At 33.4% G+C, this 18,033-nt stretch overlaps 1 protein-coding gene across 16 annotated transcripts in view; it reads left to right on the top strand.

Moving 5' to 3' along the window:
• The window catches only part of CDC42BPA (CDC42 binding protein kinase alpha), a 306,437-nt gene that overhangs the window by 128,628 nt on the left and 159,776 nt on the right, over window positions 1–18,033 (top strand). For all 16 annotated transcript variants that reach the window (XM_024130600.3, XM_055084055.1, XM_028488396.2 and 13 more), the window contains exon 6: window positions 10,377–10,470. In XM_024130600.3, the coding sequence (XP_023986368.1) occupies window positions 10,377–10,470 (94 nt within the window). The remainder of the gene's footprint in view (window positions 1–10,376; window positions 10,471–18,033) is intronic.

The following is an 18,033-nucleotide window of genomic DNA, read 5'->3' as shown; positions in this document are numbered from 1 at the left end:
TTAAATTCACAGGAAATTGCAGACAGTACAAAAAGATCTCATGTACCCTTTACCCAGTTTCCCCCATTGTTGCATCTTACCCCGCTCGTAATAGGACTTTTTCTTTCAGTGACAGTGGGTAGTAGTTCAGTCTACATTTTATCATCCCTGGACTTGCTGCTCTTTTCTTCTTTTTCCCATAGTCTCTTTCCCAAGTCTTCCTTTCCACATGAACTCTAGAGTTTGATCTGCTGGATTTGAATATTTATTTCTATAATTAGAAATGATTTTAATTTTGTGGTAGACTTTCTTTGAGCTACACTGTAAGTGTGGGTTGTCAGTTTTACTAGTTTCCTCTTGTGGATTGTATCTAGATGGTTTTTTTGAAGGATATGTAAAAGATCAGGATTTGGGCAGCCACTGTTGGGAAAGATAAGTTTGAGAAAAGTTTATTGACAGAATGTTATGAATAACTTTTTAAAATTGTAAGATGAGCTTCAAATTAATGTTCCTATTAAAAATTCAAATGTATGACTAACAAAAAGGCAGTTTGTGACATAATTTTACCAGTGTGGGTTTTCTCTTCTTTATTACTGATATAATAGGTATTTGACAAAATTAAGATACACTTTTAATAAACATGTTAGTTGTAATATTATAATACTATATGCTGATTTTCTTCTGTATGGGTATATAAAGAGGAGGAGTAGGAAGACCAGAAAATAAAAACATTCCATTGTGAGAGCCTACTTCCCCAACCTGTATAAATAATGAAAAGGAACCAAATCGGAGACATTGACATGAGGTTGATGGAAGGAGAGATACGTGTCCTAAATTAGTATTCTCAGTAACCAGTCCCTATGCAGTATTCTGATTTGTGGTGTCTGGACTGGGGCTGAGGTACATATAGTTAAAAAACCTCTATAGTTGATTTTGTTGTCCAGCCAGAATTGAAAACTACTGCTTTGAAGGTTAACTAATGTTATTATATCCACATTTTACTATTATAGTAATAATAATTATAATAATCATGCTCTGGTACTGATATTCTACTGAAGTATTAAAGTAAAAATGACCTATAGAATATTGCCCTTTCAGTGTGGTCATTGTTTTGGGATGCTTTTTTATTCTTAATGTTATAAATAAAAATATGTATCATTATAAATATTAATTTTGACTTAGAGTTTTAAATAATGTTGTTCCTTTTAAGTCAGATGTTCCTTTTAAGTAAAATAATGCTTTTCCTTGGGGACAAGGAAAACTGCAGATTACAGAAACTTTAATTCATGATAAGTGGTACAATCCAGATTAGGAAGAAACTTGAATAATACTTTTTTTACAGTGATAATGTAGAGATTTTTATCTGTTCTAAACATTTCTATCTCTTTCTTAGTTTTCATGGATTGTCAAGGTTGGAACTAATGTTTTGCCCGAATTTTCCTTTCACTTCCTATATTGACAATACTTGATATCTGGTTGGCTGGCTGCCACCTTATTTGCAAGATGTCACTGACTCAGAGTGTTTCTGAATACCAGATGTTATTTTGCTTCTTATGTCAGAAAATGGAATTTGCCAGCCCATTGTTCCATTTATCCATTGCCATGCAACACATTGTATTTTCCAGAAACAGAGACTGAGACAGAATGTATGTATAATGCAAGATGTACTAAGGATTAACACCTTTGTCGGGGGAGCTGGAGGAAGCAGGGTTAGGCAGAGGGAGAAGTCAGTTTGCACTGCAGGCCAAAGCCTCAACCAGCCCCACTAGGAGTTCTGGAAAGTCTATAGCCCATCAGAATTGTTACTCATTTAGTAAAATTGGCTGAGTCTTTATAGTTCCCTGTAAATTATTCAGTGGATATAGGTTGCCCAAGAAAGACAGGCCTTTTGGGGAAGAGGCTCTCTGTAACTTTAAAGCAGCTGAGAACTGAGTCTTAGGGAAGGACAGCATTAGGGGAATGGGAAGTATGACTTTGGAAAAAGAGGAATCAGGAAAGAAGACTGAGAAGAATTGGTCTTAGTTGAGAAAATAGAGGAGAAAATGGTATAGTTGGGAGAATAATCAGCATTTTCAGATGTCACAGAGAAATCATTATAGGATTCAAACTGAAAAGATTCTACTGGATTTGGCAGTTAAAAGGTTATTTGTCATCTTAAAGAGAATATTTTCTGCATATGAATGGGAATGGGAAAGCCAAAAAAATTTTTAAGAACTTCTTTTAAGCACTCAAATTTCTTTTAAAATTTGATGATACATTTCAGTGGTAATGTAAGAATAAAGACTTGCATTTTCTTGGGCAGATATAATAATGATAGATAACTTTATAACTATGACTTTACTTGAAAAGGTTTTGTTACAGATTGTTAAACCTTTTCTTCTGTATGTAGCCTTCACGATGCCAAAATCATGGTTTAATTATCAAATTATTTGTAGAGAGAATAGATAGGTGTTCACCTGCTTTTCTTTGATCCTGGCTCTTCTAGATGAGAGAAAAGAACCTCTTGGGTTTGAGGGTACTGTCAGTTATGTAAGTGTAACCATCTTTCTGTCATTTTACACTTGGGATCTCTTACACTTGGAATCTCTTTCTATTCCTCTACTCCAGTGAGAACATTCTTATGAAGTAGTTAAGAGCATTTGTGACTCATATGATGGGTATTGGTCAGCAGATGTATCCACACCTCCCCTGACATTTGTGGGGATTTGAATCTGCAGCTTCTGTTTCGCTTCGCCCACACTTCAAAAACCTAAAGTGCAAAAAGAACCAGGCCTATTCCTGTATATGTTAGACCCAATTCAGATCATATTTTGTATACTTTCTCCCAGACATTTTTAGATTAGATTTAGATGAAAATGGTAGACAATCTTAAAGGGGAAAGGAAACCACAGAAGATGAAGCTGTAGTCTTTGGTTGAAAAAGGAGGAAGGGACATGTTTTCCTTTTTTGAGGTGGTTAAGTATGTGGACTTATATATGTTTTAGGCCTTCCTTGTGCCCGGTAATTTAGGTCATACTTAATATCAGCTAGATAGAAAAGTCATTCTTTCTTTCTTATGAATTCTTTAAGTTCTGCCTCATATCTGCATTATACTTTGTCTCCCCCCCCAAAAAAAATAAAACATAAATATTTTCAAACATAACATGATTAGGGAATAGTTCATAGTTCGTATACTCCTGAGGTTTTATTAATTCAGAAGATTAGGAGAGTTTCCATCAAATCAAATAGAGACCATTTTAGGAACAGAGAGACTTCTTTTTCAGCCATGGAATAAACTAGTTATGTGGAATGAATCATTAGGCAACGTATTACATGAAATGTGTAATTGTATTCCCTGTTGCACAAGCAGAGACCAATTTGTATTATCTTTATAACATTATCATATTTATCTATGATCTTGATACCCATTAATTGTTTTCACTGAAAAATATTGCTGACTGCAGATGATCATAGTGGCATAGTCAAAACATTTTCATATTCTTGAATTAAATGACTCAGACATTATATACATGTATTTTGGGGTTTTTTAAAGATTTTTTTGAGGTGGACCATTTTTTTTAAGTCTTTATTGAATTTGTTACAATATTGCTTCTGTTTTATGTTTCGGTTTTTTGGCTGCAAGGGACATGGGATCTTAGCTACCCGACCAGGGCTGGAACCCACACCCCATGCATTGGAAGGTGAAGTCTTAACCACTGGACCACCAGGGAAGTCCCCAGTATTTTGGTTTTTAATTAATTTAAATCAAATAATACTGCATATAGTTAAAATAAAACTCAAGTAGTATCAAAAAGATTATATTGATAATAGTCCCTCTGTCATACCTCTTATGCCCGCTCCCCCCAGTGGCAGCCACATTCACCTTCTTTATGCTGTTTTTCTTGTTGCTTTTTAACCCCATATCTCCATAATGTCCTGATACCTAAGCCTATTATTTCTTGATTTATAAATTTTAGACATATAATATATGCATTTTAGAATTATTTTTTGTTTTTTTAATCAAGAAGAGTTGTTGAATTTAGTAAATACTTTTTTTTAAATAAAATAAGAATAGGTAGATGCTTCCTTAACATGCTGTATGTGCGTGTATCTTATACCTCAAAAGTCAGCATCATGCTAAATAGGTAACTTACTAAAGTCAAAACAAGACAAAGATGTTCATTGTCACCAATATTATTTTACATTGTAGTAGAAATACTAGCCAGTAAGGCAAAAGAAAAAATTAAAAGTGTAAGAATAGTAACATTTATAGATGATATTCATAGATGATATTATTTTATACCTGGAAAATCAAAGAGAATTAACCTAGAAACTACTACAAATGGCAAGAAAGTTCAAGAAAGATATCAAGAGTTTTTGTTGTCTAATTAATTGAATAAATATTTATTGCATACTACTATGTGTCAGGCTCTTTTCCAGGTGCCGGGAATCTAATAGAGAACAAAATTCTTATCTTTGTGGAATTTACAATGTAGCAAGGAACAATAATTTTGAAGAGATATAGTAGAAGAAAAGACTCTAGGTATGGTATCTAAAAATATGGACTACTTAGGGATATATTTATTAAGAAATATATAGCATATTAACAAATATACAGTGAGGAAGACAATCCCTACCAGATATTAAAATATCTGTGTTTAATAATTAAAAGTATATTACCACTGTGTGTAAAGACAGACTAATGGAACCGAACTGAAAGTCTTATAGTAGATCCAAATACTTACAAGTGTTAACATCTGGTGAAGGTTGCATCTTAAATAAGAGGTTCAGTGAATGGTTTGTGGGAAAAATAAAATTGGATCATACCTTCCAAGGTGTTCCAGGAAGAATTCCAAATGGATTAAACATTGAATCATATGCAGTAATGATCATAGCAAAGAGTATGGTTTCTGGAGCCAGACTGCCTGAGTTTAAATCCTGATTGCAATCACTATGTGACCTTGAGCATTAACTGTGTGGCTTAGCTTCCTCATCTCTAAAGAGGGAAAATAATTGTACCTACCTTGCAGTGTTGTTGTGAACATTAAATAAGTAAAGCACATAAAGTATTTAGAACACTACATGGAAATTAGAAAGTACTAACTAAGCATTAGGTGTTATTTTTTATCAAGATATAAGAAAAGATACCAAGAAATAATATTAGGAATATAACTATATATTGTAGATTAAACAAATACTAGAGTACGGTGAACAACTGTATTCCAATAAATTTGAAAATGTGTATGAAATGTATATTAGAAAATATAAATGACTATAACTTAAGAAGAAATAGAAATTATCTCAATAAACTAAGAACGTTTAAAAAAACTGAATCTGTAATGGAAAGTTCTCCCTCCACAAGACTGCAGTCTCATATTTTTTAAAGGTACTTCCTTCTTGTCTTCACCCCTTTTATTTTTATAAATTGAAATACATATGATAAAGTCCACAAGTGTTAAATGTGCAGTGATGATTTTTGACAATGTATATACCTGTGTAACCACCATCCCAAATCAAGATGTAGAATGTTTCCATCACCTTAAAAGTTTCCTTGTGCTCTTTTCCAGTTAGCAACTTCTATCCCTCCATCACCAGTTGTTTTGGTTTCTATCACCATAGCTTAGTTTTACCTGTTCTAGAACTTCTTATAAATGGAATCATACGTCATATATTTTTTTGGTCTGATGTCTTTTGATCAACGTAAAGTTTTTGAGATTCAGCCAATTTGATGTAGTATCAACAGATCTTTCCTTATTGCTAGAGTAGTCTTCCACTGTGTAAATATGTGACAGTTTATCCACCCACCTGCTGATGGTCATTTGAGTTTTTTCCAGTTTTGAGCTGTTACGAATATAGCTGCTATGAACAGCCTTTTACCCACATGGCTTTATAGATGAGTTCTCTTTTATTTTTAAGAAAGGAATAATTGGGGACTTCCCTGGTGGTCCAGTGGTTAAGAATCCGTGCTTCCACTGCAGAGGGCATGGGTTTGATCCCTGGCCAGGGAACTAAGATCCCACATGCCGCGTGGTGGGGCCAAAAAAAAGAAAGGAATAATTGAATTCTGTATAAATTTCTTTTGAAATTTTGATAAGCCATTTATCTCACTTTATGAAGATAGTAAAACCTTAACAACAAAACTTGACGAGGGTAGTATAAGAAGAGAATGTTATATAGCACAATATCACTTATGAATATAAAAATAAACATTTTTAAAAAAAATTAATTATTTTAGGCTGTATCTGGTCTTAGTTGTGGCACATGGGATCTTCACTGCAGCATGTGGGATCTTTCGTTGTGGCGCGTGGGCTTCTCTCTAGTTGTGGCATGTGGGTTTTTCTCTCTCTAGTTGTGGTGCGCGTGCTTCAGAGCATGTGGGCTTTGTAGTTTGAGACACGCGGGCTCTCTAGTTGAGGTGCATGGGTTCAGTAGTTGTGGCACGTGGGCTAAGTTGCCCCGTGGCATGTGGGATCTTAGTCCCCCAACCAGGGATCGAATCCACATCCCCTGCATTGGAAGGTGGATTCTTTACCACTGGACCACCAGGGAAGTCCCTAAAAATAAAAGTTTAAAAAAATCAAATTCAGCAGTGTATATATTATGAGTGCTAAGACAAAAGTATTTTTCAATTTAATATCGCTGTAATTTTTTAATAAATGGCTTCTTTACAGTCAGTGGAGTTTTAGATTCAGTGATAGATGGCACATTAAAAAGAAAAGTATGGCCATGTAGGTTTTATTCCAGGAAGCAAGGGAGTTTCAACATTAGAAAATCTATTAGAGTAATACACTGTATTAATAGGTTAAAAGAGAAAAATAAACTCAATACCAAAAATGACAACAAAATTGAATATCCACTTCTGATACTTTTAGCAATTTGGGAGGAGAAGGTAATTCTCCTAATATTGAGTTTCTACTGGAAATTTAAACCAAAGATCACACTTAATGGTGAAATATGAGAAACATTCCCATGAAAATTGGAAGCAAAATGAGAATGCTTCTATGAAGAAAATCCTATTCACAATAGCAACAAAACTGTAAGGTATCCAAGACTATCAATAGCAAAAGATGTGTAAGCTCTCTGTGGAAAAATATTCAATATTATTGAAGGACATAAAAGAAGACTCATAACTAATATATAAGGTATTTATATACATTAATTAAGATATGTGTCTATAATGTTAATTAACTTGATACATGGATGGGAAGGGTCATATTGCAAAGATACAATTTCTCTTCAGATTAACCTGTAAAGTCATTGTGATTCCCATCAAAATCTCAGTATGTTTTATGGAACATATTAAGCTAATTCTAGTATTTATCTGGAAGAGCCATTGCAATTTAAAAACATGGTCTACTGGTATAGAGAGGTCATTATAGAGCTCTCATAATTAAGACAGTAGTCTAGGTATAGGTAGGGTGACCATACCTCTGTTTGCCTGTGACAGTTCCAGTTCATGCCTATTGTCCTGGTCATTGTTAATAGGCTCCCTTTCGTTCTAAAGATTTTTGATTAAAATTGCATGGGAAGTCCTGAAACAGATCCACTTAATTTATGACCGAGGTGCTATTAGAAATCAGTAGTGAAAGGATGTCATTCAATAAATGGTATTGGGACAGAAAGAAATATAGTGTGGCCTTTATCTTAATACTACACACAAAAATTAATTCCAGGGAGATTAAAGACTTGAAGTGAAAAGTAAAACTTTAAAACTTTTAAAAGAAAATATAGGACACTATCCTTATGAGCCCTGGAAGGAGAGGATAAGGGAGATTTCTTAGGACAAACAATGCAAATTTTGAGAGTAGAATGATGGTTGACAGGAGCTGGGGGTATGGGAAATAGGGAGAAGTTGGTCAAAGGGTACAAACTTTAGGTTATAAGATGAATAAGGTCTGAGGAGCTAATGTATAGCATGCTGATTATAGTTGATAATATTGTATTGCTAAGAGAGTAGAATGGAAGTGTTCGCACCAAAAAAAAAAAAAAGTAAATATGTGAGATGAGATAATGGATATGTTAACTCAGTGGTGGGGATCCTTTCATAATGTGATGTATATCAGATTAATCATCATGTTGTACTTTAAATATATTACAATTTTATTTGTCAATTATACCTCAGTAAAGCTGAAAAAAGACAAAAAATACAAATTATAAATTATAAGACTACATGAGCATTAAACAATGTTTTTACGAGTAAGAAAGACACTATAAACAATGTGGAAAAACAAGCCCACATGCTGGGAGAAGAGATTTGTAACACATGTACTTAAATCTGAGGAAACGAAATTCCTGAAGATTAACCAAAAACAAACAGCACACACACAGTATAAAAAAATGACACGGGATTTTAACGGGCATTTTACTGAAGAGGAATCTAAGATGACCATTGATAATGTAAAAAAGAGTCTTAACCTTAGTAGTAATCCTGCTACTAAAGTTGAAGATGTACATGTCTTTTATCATAGCAATTCCACTTCTAGATAGCCTAGGGAAATGTTTCCATATGAGTACAAGGAGGTATTTGTAAAAATATTCATTTTGGAATTTTGTGTAATAGCAAAATAAAAATCTAAAACAATCTAAAATTGTTGGAAACAATCTAAATTCCATAATCAGGAGCATTGATAGATAAATTGGATCTGTGAAAATATTCCATATAGCATTTAAATTAATGAACTAGAACAATATGTATCAACATGGATAAATTTTAGAAACATAACATTAGAATAAAACCAAGTTGCAAAAGGCTACACACAGTTTGGTATCAATTATAAAGTTTAAAGACATTCAGAAAAATATATAGTCTTATGGTTACATGTATATGTACTAATATAAAATATGCATGATATAGTAAACACCAAATTCAGGATTGTGGTTGCTCACCTCTGGGGAGTGGAGGAAGGGGGTGATATCAGGAAGGGTAATGAGATACTTGGGGAGTGGCAGTACTATGTATAATGTCTTGTTAAATATTTTACATTTTATTAATTATTTGTTATAAGTGTATAAATACAATTTATTTCTCTTATTAAGTTTTAATATTTCCTGTTTTTTACATAGCCAAAAATATTATTGATATTTATAAATCCTGTCTTTGTAATTCCTTTATTCTCCTTTAAAATCTGAAAATTCTACCAGTAGCAGTTGTATAATGACTATACAGTTTAATATTTTTAAAAATAAAGAATAAAATACAGTTTTCCCCTCATCTAAAAATGGTCTAGGTAATTTCTAAGGTTCCTTCCAGCACTAAAGTGTACTTCTTTGATGTTTCTGAACAAGAGAAAAATCTTTTCTTAATATAGCATTTCTGAGAGTTGAGGTTATAAATTCAAATATGGAGGACTATGAAGACAATTCCTGTGCAGGCTGTTGTTTTCAGTCTATCTAGCTGCCTGTCTGTATTGAGCAGTCATCTATCATCTGTAACAGGGGTCAGCAAACTTTTTCTCAAAAGGGCCAGATAGGAAATATTTTAGGCTTTGAAGGCTATAGTCTGTCAGAACTATTCAACTCTGCCTTTTTAGTGGGTTAGCTGCCACAAAGGTTTGCAACACTTTTTATTATTCAAATATAAAAATAAACACAAAAACTGGCATGATTTAGTTTGTTATTAGTTAGATTTGGATATCTTACAAGCCTTTGACTTAACATCTGTAAATAGCTTTATATAATATAGATCACTATTAAGTAGTTGTTTCAATTGTTTTCCGAATCAGCTTTGTGAAGCAATTCTTTTTGTGTTGTCATAACCTGCAGTAATTGAAAATTTATTTATTTACATTTATGTTCAGGGTCTAGGAAGTATATTTTTCCCTGTTCAGTTTCATGGGCTAGAAGGTAGTATGTTTTGTGGGTATCAAGTAATTACGGCTGTTCTCTGTATGCAGAAAGTAGGCCTACCATGGCCATGTTGGAATCTGTGCAAATCTAAAGGAAGAATGGTGAGATTTAACCTCAATGAAAATTACCACAGTACTTTTTATCTCCAGAACACTGAAATTGCATGTGTTTAAAAAAGTTTTAGGGGCTTCCCTGGTGGCGCAGCGGTTGCGCGTCCGAATGCCGATGCAGGGAGGCCGGGTTCGCGCCCCGGTATGGGAGGATCCCACGTGCCGCGGAGCGGCTGGGCCCGTGAGCCATGGCCGCTGAGCCTGCGCGTCCGGAGCCTGTCCTCCGCAGCGGGAGAGGCCATAGCAGAGGGAGGCCCGCATACCACAAAAAAAAAAAAAAAAGTTTTAATATGAATCAGAGCTAGGATTTGAACCCATAAAGAAATAATCTAAAGAAACATATGTTCTTAGAGTATTAATTTTAAAAGAAGTTGAGATTTTCAGACAAAATGGTTATCTTACCAGGTAACTGATTGTGTTTATTTTTCCCAACTAAAAATTGAATGCGTCTGTTTTTTTCAGGGACATCAAACCTGACAATATATTGATGGATATGAATGGACATATTCGGTTAGCAGATTTTGGTTCATGTCTGAAGCTGATGGAAGATGGAACGGTAAATAAAGATAAATCTTAAACTATTTTACCCACAGGCATCTCCCTTACTACTTGTTTTATCTGCTTTAGAAGCCATCTATTTATACTGTCTATCAAACATCCTTCCATCCATTTGTCTTTCTATGCTTTACTTCACTTAGGCATACTTACTCATAATAGGGCTTATCTAAAAAGTCATATACCATTTTCAACTGCTTATATTAATGATCTTAAGATTTATACACTATACCTTTTATGAGACTCTTGTTTGTTCCTTTTTTAGCTGAACTGTTTATTATTGTACTTGAGATATTTCCACAGTTCCGGAGGAGTGAAGAAAATAAATCCTACATGGAAAAAGAAAATGTGACTTCTTCACTTTCATTTCTTTTCTCTTTCTTTACTAGTTGTCTGGTTTTCCTGAGGGACAGTGTTCAACAAGTGAATGCTTTTATCGGAAAGTCCTCTAGGCTGATTCAGTTTTATGTTACCATTTACTTTAGTTCTGCTAACCCTAGGCCCCTCCGTTATATTCTCTCACTTACTTAAAAGTTTACATGCCCCAATTGTATTCCCTGTTTGTTATTGTTGTTGTTTTAGTATTTACCTCAATCTCCTGGTTGTATAGCATACATCCAAATATATATCATTTTAATTGGCAGAAACTTTTTGGAGAGTTATTTAGTATAATACATTGCAAAAGCCACGAAAATATCACATTATTCTGGACCAGTAATTTGACTTCTGAAAATTTATACTAAGGAGATAACTTTTTTTAAAGGGATTATATGACTTCTGCCTCTGGCCATGATGGAGCGAGTAATTGATACCAAATTGTTCTTTCACTATAAATAACTATAAAACTGGATTTGAAACAACTGTTTTTAGGCAATGGACAACAGGCAACACAAGACCGTTGTCTCTGAGAGAAGTTAATTCATGAGGTATGCCTCACCATTTCCCAGGATTGGGACAGTTTGCTGACTCTGATGCAGAAAGCTAGAGTTAAAGCAGAGTTTAACCGTCTTACAGAGCTGAGGAGGAGGAGATCAGCGTTGGGTTAGCTGAGGCAGCTGGAATCTGCAGGGCTTACCATTGGAAAGGAGGGAGTTGTGCATAGGGGAGCCTAAAATATGCATATGGGGCTATCTCATGATGGTTGGTCTGTACGTCTGTCGTACAGTTGTCCCTTCGTATCTGGGGGATTGGTTCCAGGACTGCCCCCCTGCCATGGATGGTAAAATCTGCAGATGCTCAAGTCCCTTATATAAAATGATGTAGTATTTTCATATAACCTCTGCACATCCTCTTGTATACTTTGTATCATCTCTAGATTACTTATAATACCTAATACAATGTAAATGCTATATAAATAGTTGTAAATACAATGTAAATGCTATGTAAATAGTTGCCAGCGTGTGACAGATTCAAGTTTTGCTTTTTGGAACTTTCTGGAAAATTTTTTAAAAAATATTTTTGATCCATGATTGGTTGAATCTGCAAATGTGGAACCAGCAGATATGGAGGGACAACTGTATGGGAACATATGAGAATTACCAAAGAGTAGATGCTATCCATTTGAAAATCGAGCAGATTACTCGAAATCAAGCAGTGTTGGAGGAGACACAGTGTTAGGGGACATTGGAATATTGGCTAGTTAAGATGTTTGTAACATGTAAGACTTACTCTAAGCCTATCTAACAGCCTAAAACCAAGTCCTGATAAGATCAATGGAGTTTGAAAGTGGTCCTCCAAATAAAGGGGTTGAGATGAATCTTAGGTTTTCTATAAATTGCCTTTAAAGGGTATAACTGTAAGCCAACCCATGTTCAAGGAGATCAGTTAGTATTTTTTATCTGCTGAAAGGAGAATTTAATATTCTTCAGAGGAAGATAATAGAATTCATACTGTCTACAGTGTTTTATTGACAGTGGCCAGCATTCAGTCAAAAATCACTAGACCAAAGAAAAATAGGGAGTAGGGTAAGTGATTGTGATACACAATTTAAAAACAAAAGTAGTCAGTAAAAACCTGGCTAGCACAGACATTGGAGTTACCAGACAGAGACTTAATGAAACTATCATATATATGTTTAAAGAATCAAAGGAATTTAATAGTCTTAAAGATTGCACAGATAAGGAATCTCTGCAGAAAAATTAATCAAACAGATCTTTTAGAACTTGAAAATTATAGTAATAGAAATAAAAAATTCACAGGAGGAGGTTAACAGTAGATTAGAAATGAGAGAAGAAAGAGCCTGTGAATTTGAAGACAGATTAATAGAGATTAAACAGTCTGAAGAACAGAGAGGAAAAGACTGAAACAAAATCAATATAGGCTCAGATATCCATACAGTTATAATCCTAGTAAAAGTGTGATAGTAACAGAAAACAATTGTAAGAATTAATGGCTCAAACTTACCAAATGTGATGAAAAACACAGATATAAAATCCTAGCATATCTCAAGGTAATAAAAGGAACCACACCTGGCTACGTCACAATTAAACTGCTGAAACTTAAAGAAAAAAAATTGGAAGCAGCCAGAAGAAAAAACACTTTACATACTGTGGAAAAAGGGTAAAAATAACCACTGAACTCTCATCAGAAATCATGGAATGATATCTTTAAAGTGCTGAAAGAAAAAGAAAAGTCTATAAATCAAGAATTCTATATCAAACAAAAATATTGTTCAAAAATGAAGGTGAATTAAAGACATTTTCAGGTAAATGAAAGAGGCCTAGATGCTAAAGATTGTCCTTCACACCAAAGGAAATGACACCATTTGGATACTTAGCTATATGATAAAGAATATCAGATATGATAAATAAGATTTACAGGATAAAGGAAAAAGATTATATTAATCTTTCTTTTTAAATTTACATAAAAGGTATCTGACTATTAAAAGTGAAAATAATATTGTAATGTGGGACTTGTGACATAGGTAGAAGTAAGAGATATGACAGTAGTCACACAGTGTAAGACCGGTGTATGTAATTATTCTGCTCTAAGATAACTGCATGTGTTTGAAGTATATAGTGGGAAGTGGATAGTGCCAGGTATGACATGAGAGGGAGAGAAATAGCATGGTGGTCTAAGTTGAGAAAACATAGATTAAAGTCAGGTAGGCTGTGGTATCAGAAAATTGTGGTCCACAATTCCGGAAAAGAGAGAGCTACACTGAGAAAGAATTCCAGGGCAAGAGGTAGTGTTTCCTCAGTCCTGCATGTTTTAAGCCCCTTAAAGCTGGGGCTCCTCCTATGGAGTCTGGTGTTCAGTCCTCCAAGCCCCTGTGCATTCCAGAATGCATTGAGTACTGTTTCTGTCTATATGAGTTGCCCCTGATCAGATTTATTCCTAGAATTCTAGTGTGTCTTCCTAGTCATTCATTTTTTATTAATGATCTCAAATAATTTTCCTAGACATAATAGCATGTTGATCCTCCATTTAGAAAATTATAATGAAACCTTCTTTTTTCTTTTCCTTTCTACTTTATTTTTTATGTGATGTATACATATTTTAGGAAGACATGAGAAAAAACAGCATTCCTTTGTCCTGGTTCTTTTCCACCTCCAACTGTCTTTTTCTGCAGGCAGACACATAAAAATCTTTTAACTCTTTCTTCCATTGTTTCTTCTACTTATGTATTTTTTATTATTGTATTCATGCTACTGCCTCTTGTTATTTAGTTTTAGATATTATCTATTAATTTCCTACCATGGAAGATGAGGATACAGGTCTTTTATACCCGTCTCAACCAACACTTACACTTCCTCTTTATCTTCCCAGTGTTGTAATTATCACATAATCTTTCATTAAATCCTGTTCAGTTTTTTAATAATTATATAAATATTATTCATAGCTGTGCCATATTATTTATTTTAATTACCTTTCTTTTCTTGGATGGCTCTTTGTTCTCCCTGAAGTAAGTGACCCCTTTACTTCGCTTAGTTTTTCTGTATAATTCTCACTAGTTTATCCCCAGACTCTCTACCGCACATTAAGAAATTGAGCAATTCCTTTGTCTCTTAGACACAGTAAATAACTTAGTGGCTCCTTTGTCTGGAGGCATGCATACTCTCATTCTAGTCTAGACTGTCCTATAGGCTTACTGGAGATAGGCCTATCTCCTATCTCCAGTTCTCTGAGGAGAACTGTCATCCTAGACATACCTTTCCTTATCATCATGGAATTTATGTGTCACTCTCTAGTATTGGATCCTCTGTTTCCTGGATCCATGTCTGTCTTTCATCTCATTTGGTGGTAGCTGCCTAAGAAAGGTTCCAGTGGAAGTAAATATTTCATAATCTTGCATGTCTGAAAAATGCCTTCATTTCTTCTCTCATACTTGATTGATAATTTATCTAGACTGGACATGGTATGATGGATTTGAACTTATTTTTCTCTTAGAATTTAGAATACATTGCATTGTCTTCTAATTTACTGTTGTGACATCTGATGCCATCCTAATTCTCAGTACTTCTGTTATAACCTTCGCCCCTTATTTGGAAGCTTTTAAGATGTTCTGTTTATTTCCGGTGTTCTGAAATGTTGTGATTATATAACTCTGTGTGGATCATTATTTATTATCTGGGTAGTTGCTTCAGTTTTAACCTTTCCCAAAGTTTGTGACTTTTCAAGCTAAGTTTCAACTTGCTTTTTAGGTCTCACATCTGAGTTAAAATTATACCATCTTAATCACTATACCTTTGTAAGAAGTCAGTTTCTGTGAGCGGGTGTCCTGCTGTCATTCCTTTTCTGTCTCTAAAATTGTTTCGGCTATTCTTGGCCATTTGTTTTTCCATATTATTGTTAGGATTATATTATTAGTTTATATACATACAGACAGACATATACAAACACCCTTTCACATATACAAGCTTGTAGACCTGCACTGAATTTAGAGATTAATTTTGGGAAAATTTTTGTCTATAACATGAAGTCTTCCCATCTGTGAATATGGTATCTCCATTGTTTTAGGTTTTCTCTTATGTCTGTTAATGAAGTTTTATAATAATGTTCAGGTAAAGGTGAATCCATTACCTTTATTTGTTAGATTTGTTCCTAGGCACTTCGTGGATTTTTTTTTTTTGGCCATTATAAGTGGATAACTTTTAAAAATTTGCTTTTTAGTAGCTTGTTGCTCTTCTTTAGGACCACAGTTGATTTTTGCATATTCATCTTGAAACTAGCAAGCTCACTAAATTTTTCTATTAGTTCAAAATAATTTGTAGATTCTATGTGTATATGCATATTTTTCTATATAGACAATCTTATAATCTGCAAATAATGACACAGCCTTGTGTTTTGTCCTTTCCAGTCCTTACACTGTTATTTTGCTATATTTTTTTCTCATCATGCAGTCAGTGACCTTAAACACAATATTAAATAGGTGTAGTAATTGGGAGCTTCTTTGCCTTGTTCCTGACTTTATTGGTGTTTTTCTGTAGTTTCAGATTAAGTATGATGTTTGCTCTAAGCTTTTGGTATATATTCTTCATCAGATTAAGGAAATTTCTATTTCTGATTACCAAGAGTTTGTTATGGTTTTTAATACTGTGTAATCAATTGATTTTTCTGCATCCACTGAGATAATACCAGGGTGTTTTTCCTTCAGTCTGTTAATACGATGAATGACATAGATTGTCCAATGTTAAATTATCCATTCTTTGGATATAAACATAACTTTATCATCAAGTTGTATTGGTATAGTTGAACAAACTGCTAGATTGACCATGCTAAAATTCTGTATTTAATTGTTACCTGAGATTTATACCTGACATAGATCATATCTGAGATTGCAGTATAATTTTTCTCTCAAATTTTTCTTATCTGTCTTGTTTTGTATTTAGGTTATTTTAGCCTTATAAAATAAGCAGGAGAGCCATATCCCCTGCCCTTACCCATTTTGGGTCTAGAACAGTTATATAATACTGGGGTTATCTGTTTCCTATATAATTGGTAGAACTCGCTTTTAAATCACCTTTGCTTTGGTGAGGTTTTGTTTTCTTCTGTTTTATTTTGTTTGTTTTCCAGGTAGATTTTATACTATTGATTCAAATTTTTTAATGGTTATAGGTCTCTTTGGTTTTCTATTTCTTCCTGAGTGAGTTTTGGTAAGTTATATTTTTTTCTATGAAAATTATCTATTTTCTCTGAGTTTTCAATTTTATTGGTATAAAGTTGTTCAGATTGCACTCTTTCTAGTTTTAAAATCTCTGTTACATATGTAGTTTTGCCCTTTCTTCATTCCTAATGTTGTTTATTTGTGCTTTACTTTTCTTCATGAGTTTTGACATAGAGTATTTTACTAAATATTTTCCAGCTTTAGTTAGAACTCTTCTGTGGACCATTAATTATTTAGACGTGTGCCTTTTAGTATTCATAGTGTTATGTTTACTTATTTGGCTGTTTATAGAAAAGTTTTCTTTTACTGGAGAGTGGATCTATTTGTTATCAGTTTGTTAGCATTTGTCAAGATTGCTTTTAATTTTGTAACAGGCCAGTTGTTATAACTGTTACATGTTTGTTTGAAAATAATACATTTTTTCCTAACTTTTGGGTGCAGGTTTCTATATATGTCCGTAAGATTAAAGTTATTAACTTTGTTGTTCAAAATTTTAATATTCTTACTAGTTTTATTTCTTTCTGATCTATTATTTATTATTTTAAAGTCCTTATTATGATGTTGAATTTATTAATTTTCCCTTGAACTTATCAGTGTTTTCACAACTCTTTTGTAGCTATGTTTTTAGTTACGTATTATTCAGAATTGCTCTTCCAGGGTATTTTCTAATTATGTTAATAAATCTTTAAAAATCATAATAATCATCTTGGCCTTAGAATCTAATTTGACTGATATTAATACAGCTACCTTAACCTTCTTTTGTTTAACATATGCCTGGTATATCTTTTCCATCCTTTTATTTTTAACCTTTCTTTGTCTTTATGTTTAGGTGCATTAAGCAGATTATTGCTGATTTTTAAAAAATTTGTTCATTTTGGTTTTATTTGTCATCTAGTGTGATGACTCTGTCTTTTGATAGGTGAATTTAATCCATTTATGAATTTCATTATTAATATGTTTGTATTTATTTCTAGTATATTGTCTTGTACTATTTGCTATAGATTTTGCTTGTTTGTTTGCATGCGTGCTTCTCCCCCACACCCCACTTCTTCCCTGCCTTCTATTGGCTGGGTCAAATTTATTTTTATTTCTTTTTTTCTTTACTTCTTTGGAAGTCATACATTCTATTTCAAATATTTTAATGTTTATCTTAAAAATTTTAGCATTTATCCTTTATGTAAAGTCTAGAGTCAATCAGTTTCTCCACCATATTCCTAATTAAAGAATAAAACTTAATTTGTCTTATACCATATACAAAAATTAACTCAAAATAGATCAAAAACCTAAATGTAAGAGCTAAAACTATAAAACTCTTGGAAGAAAACATAGTGGGCAGGGGGAGAAGTTTTATGACTTTTATTTGACAATGATTTCTTGGATGTGACACCAAGCAATAGGCAACAAAAGAAAAAATAGATAAATAGGACTACATCATCATTAAAAATTTCTGTGCATCAA

This window comes from Physeter macrocephalus, chromosome 4 (assembly GCF_002837175.3).
Source record: "Physeter macrocephalus isolate SW-GA chromosome 4, ASM283717v5, whole genome shotgun sequence".
Lineage (NCBI taxonomy): Eukaryota > Metazoa > Chordata > Mammalia > Artiodactyla > Physeteridae > Physeter > Physeter macrocephalus.
This window is presented reverse-complemented; position numbering and strand designations above follow the sequence as displayed.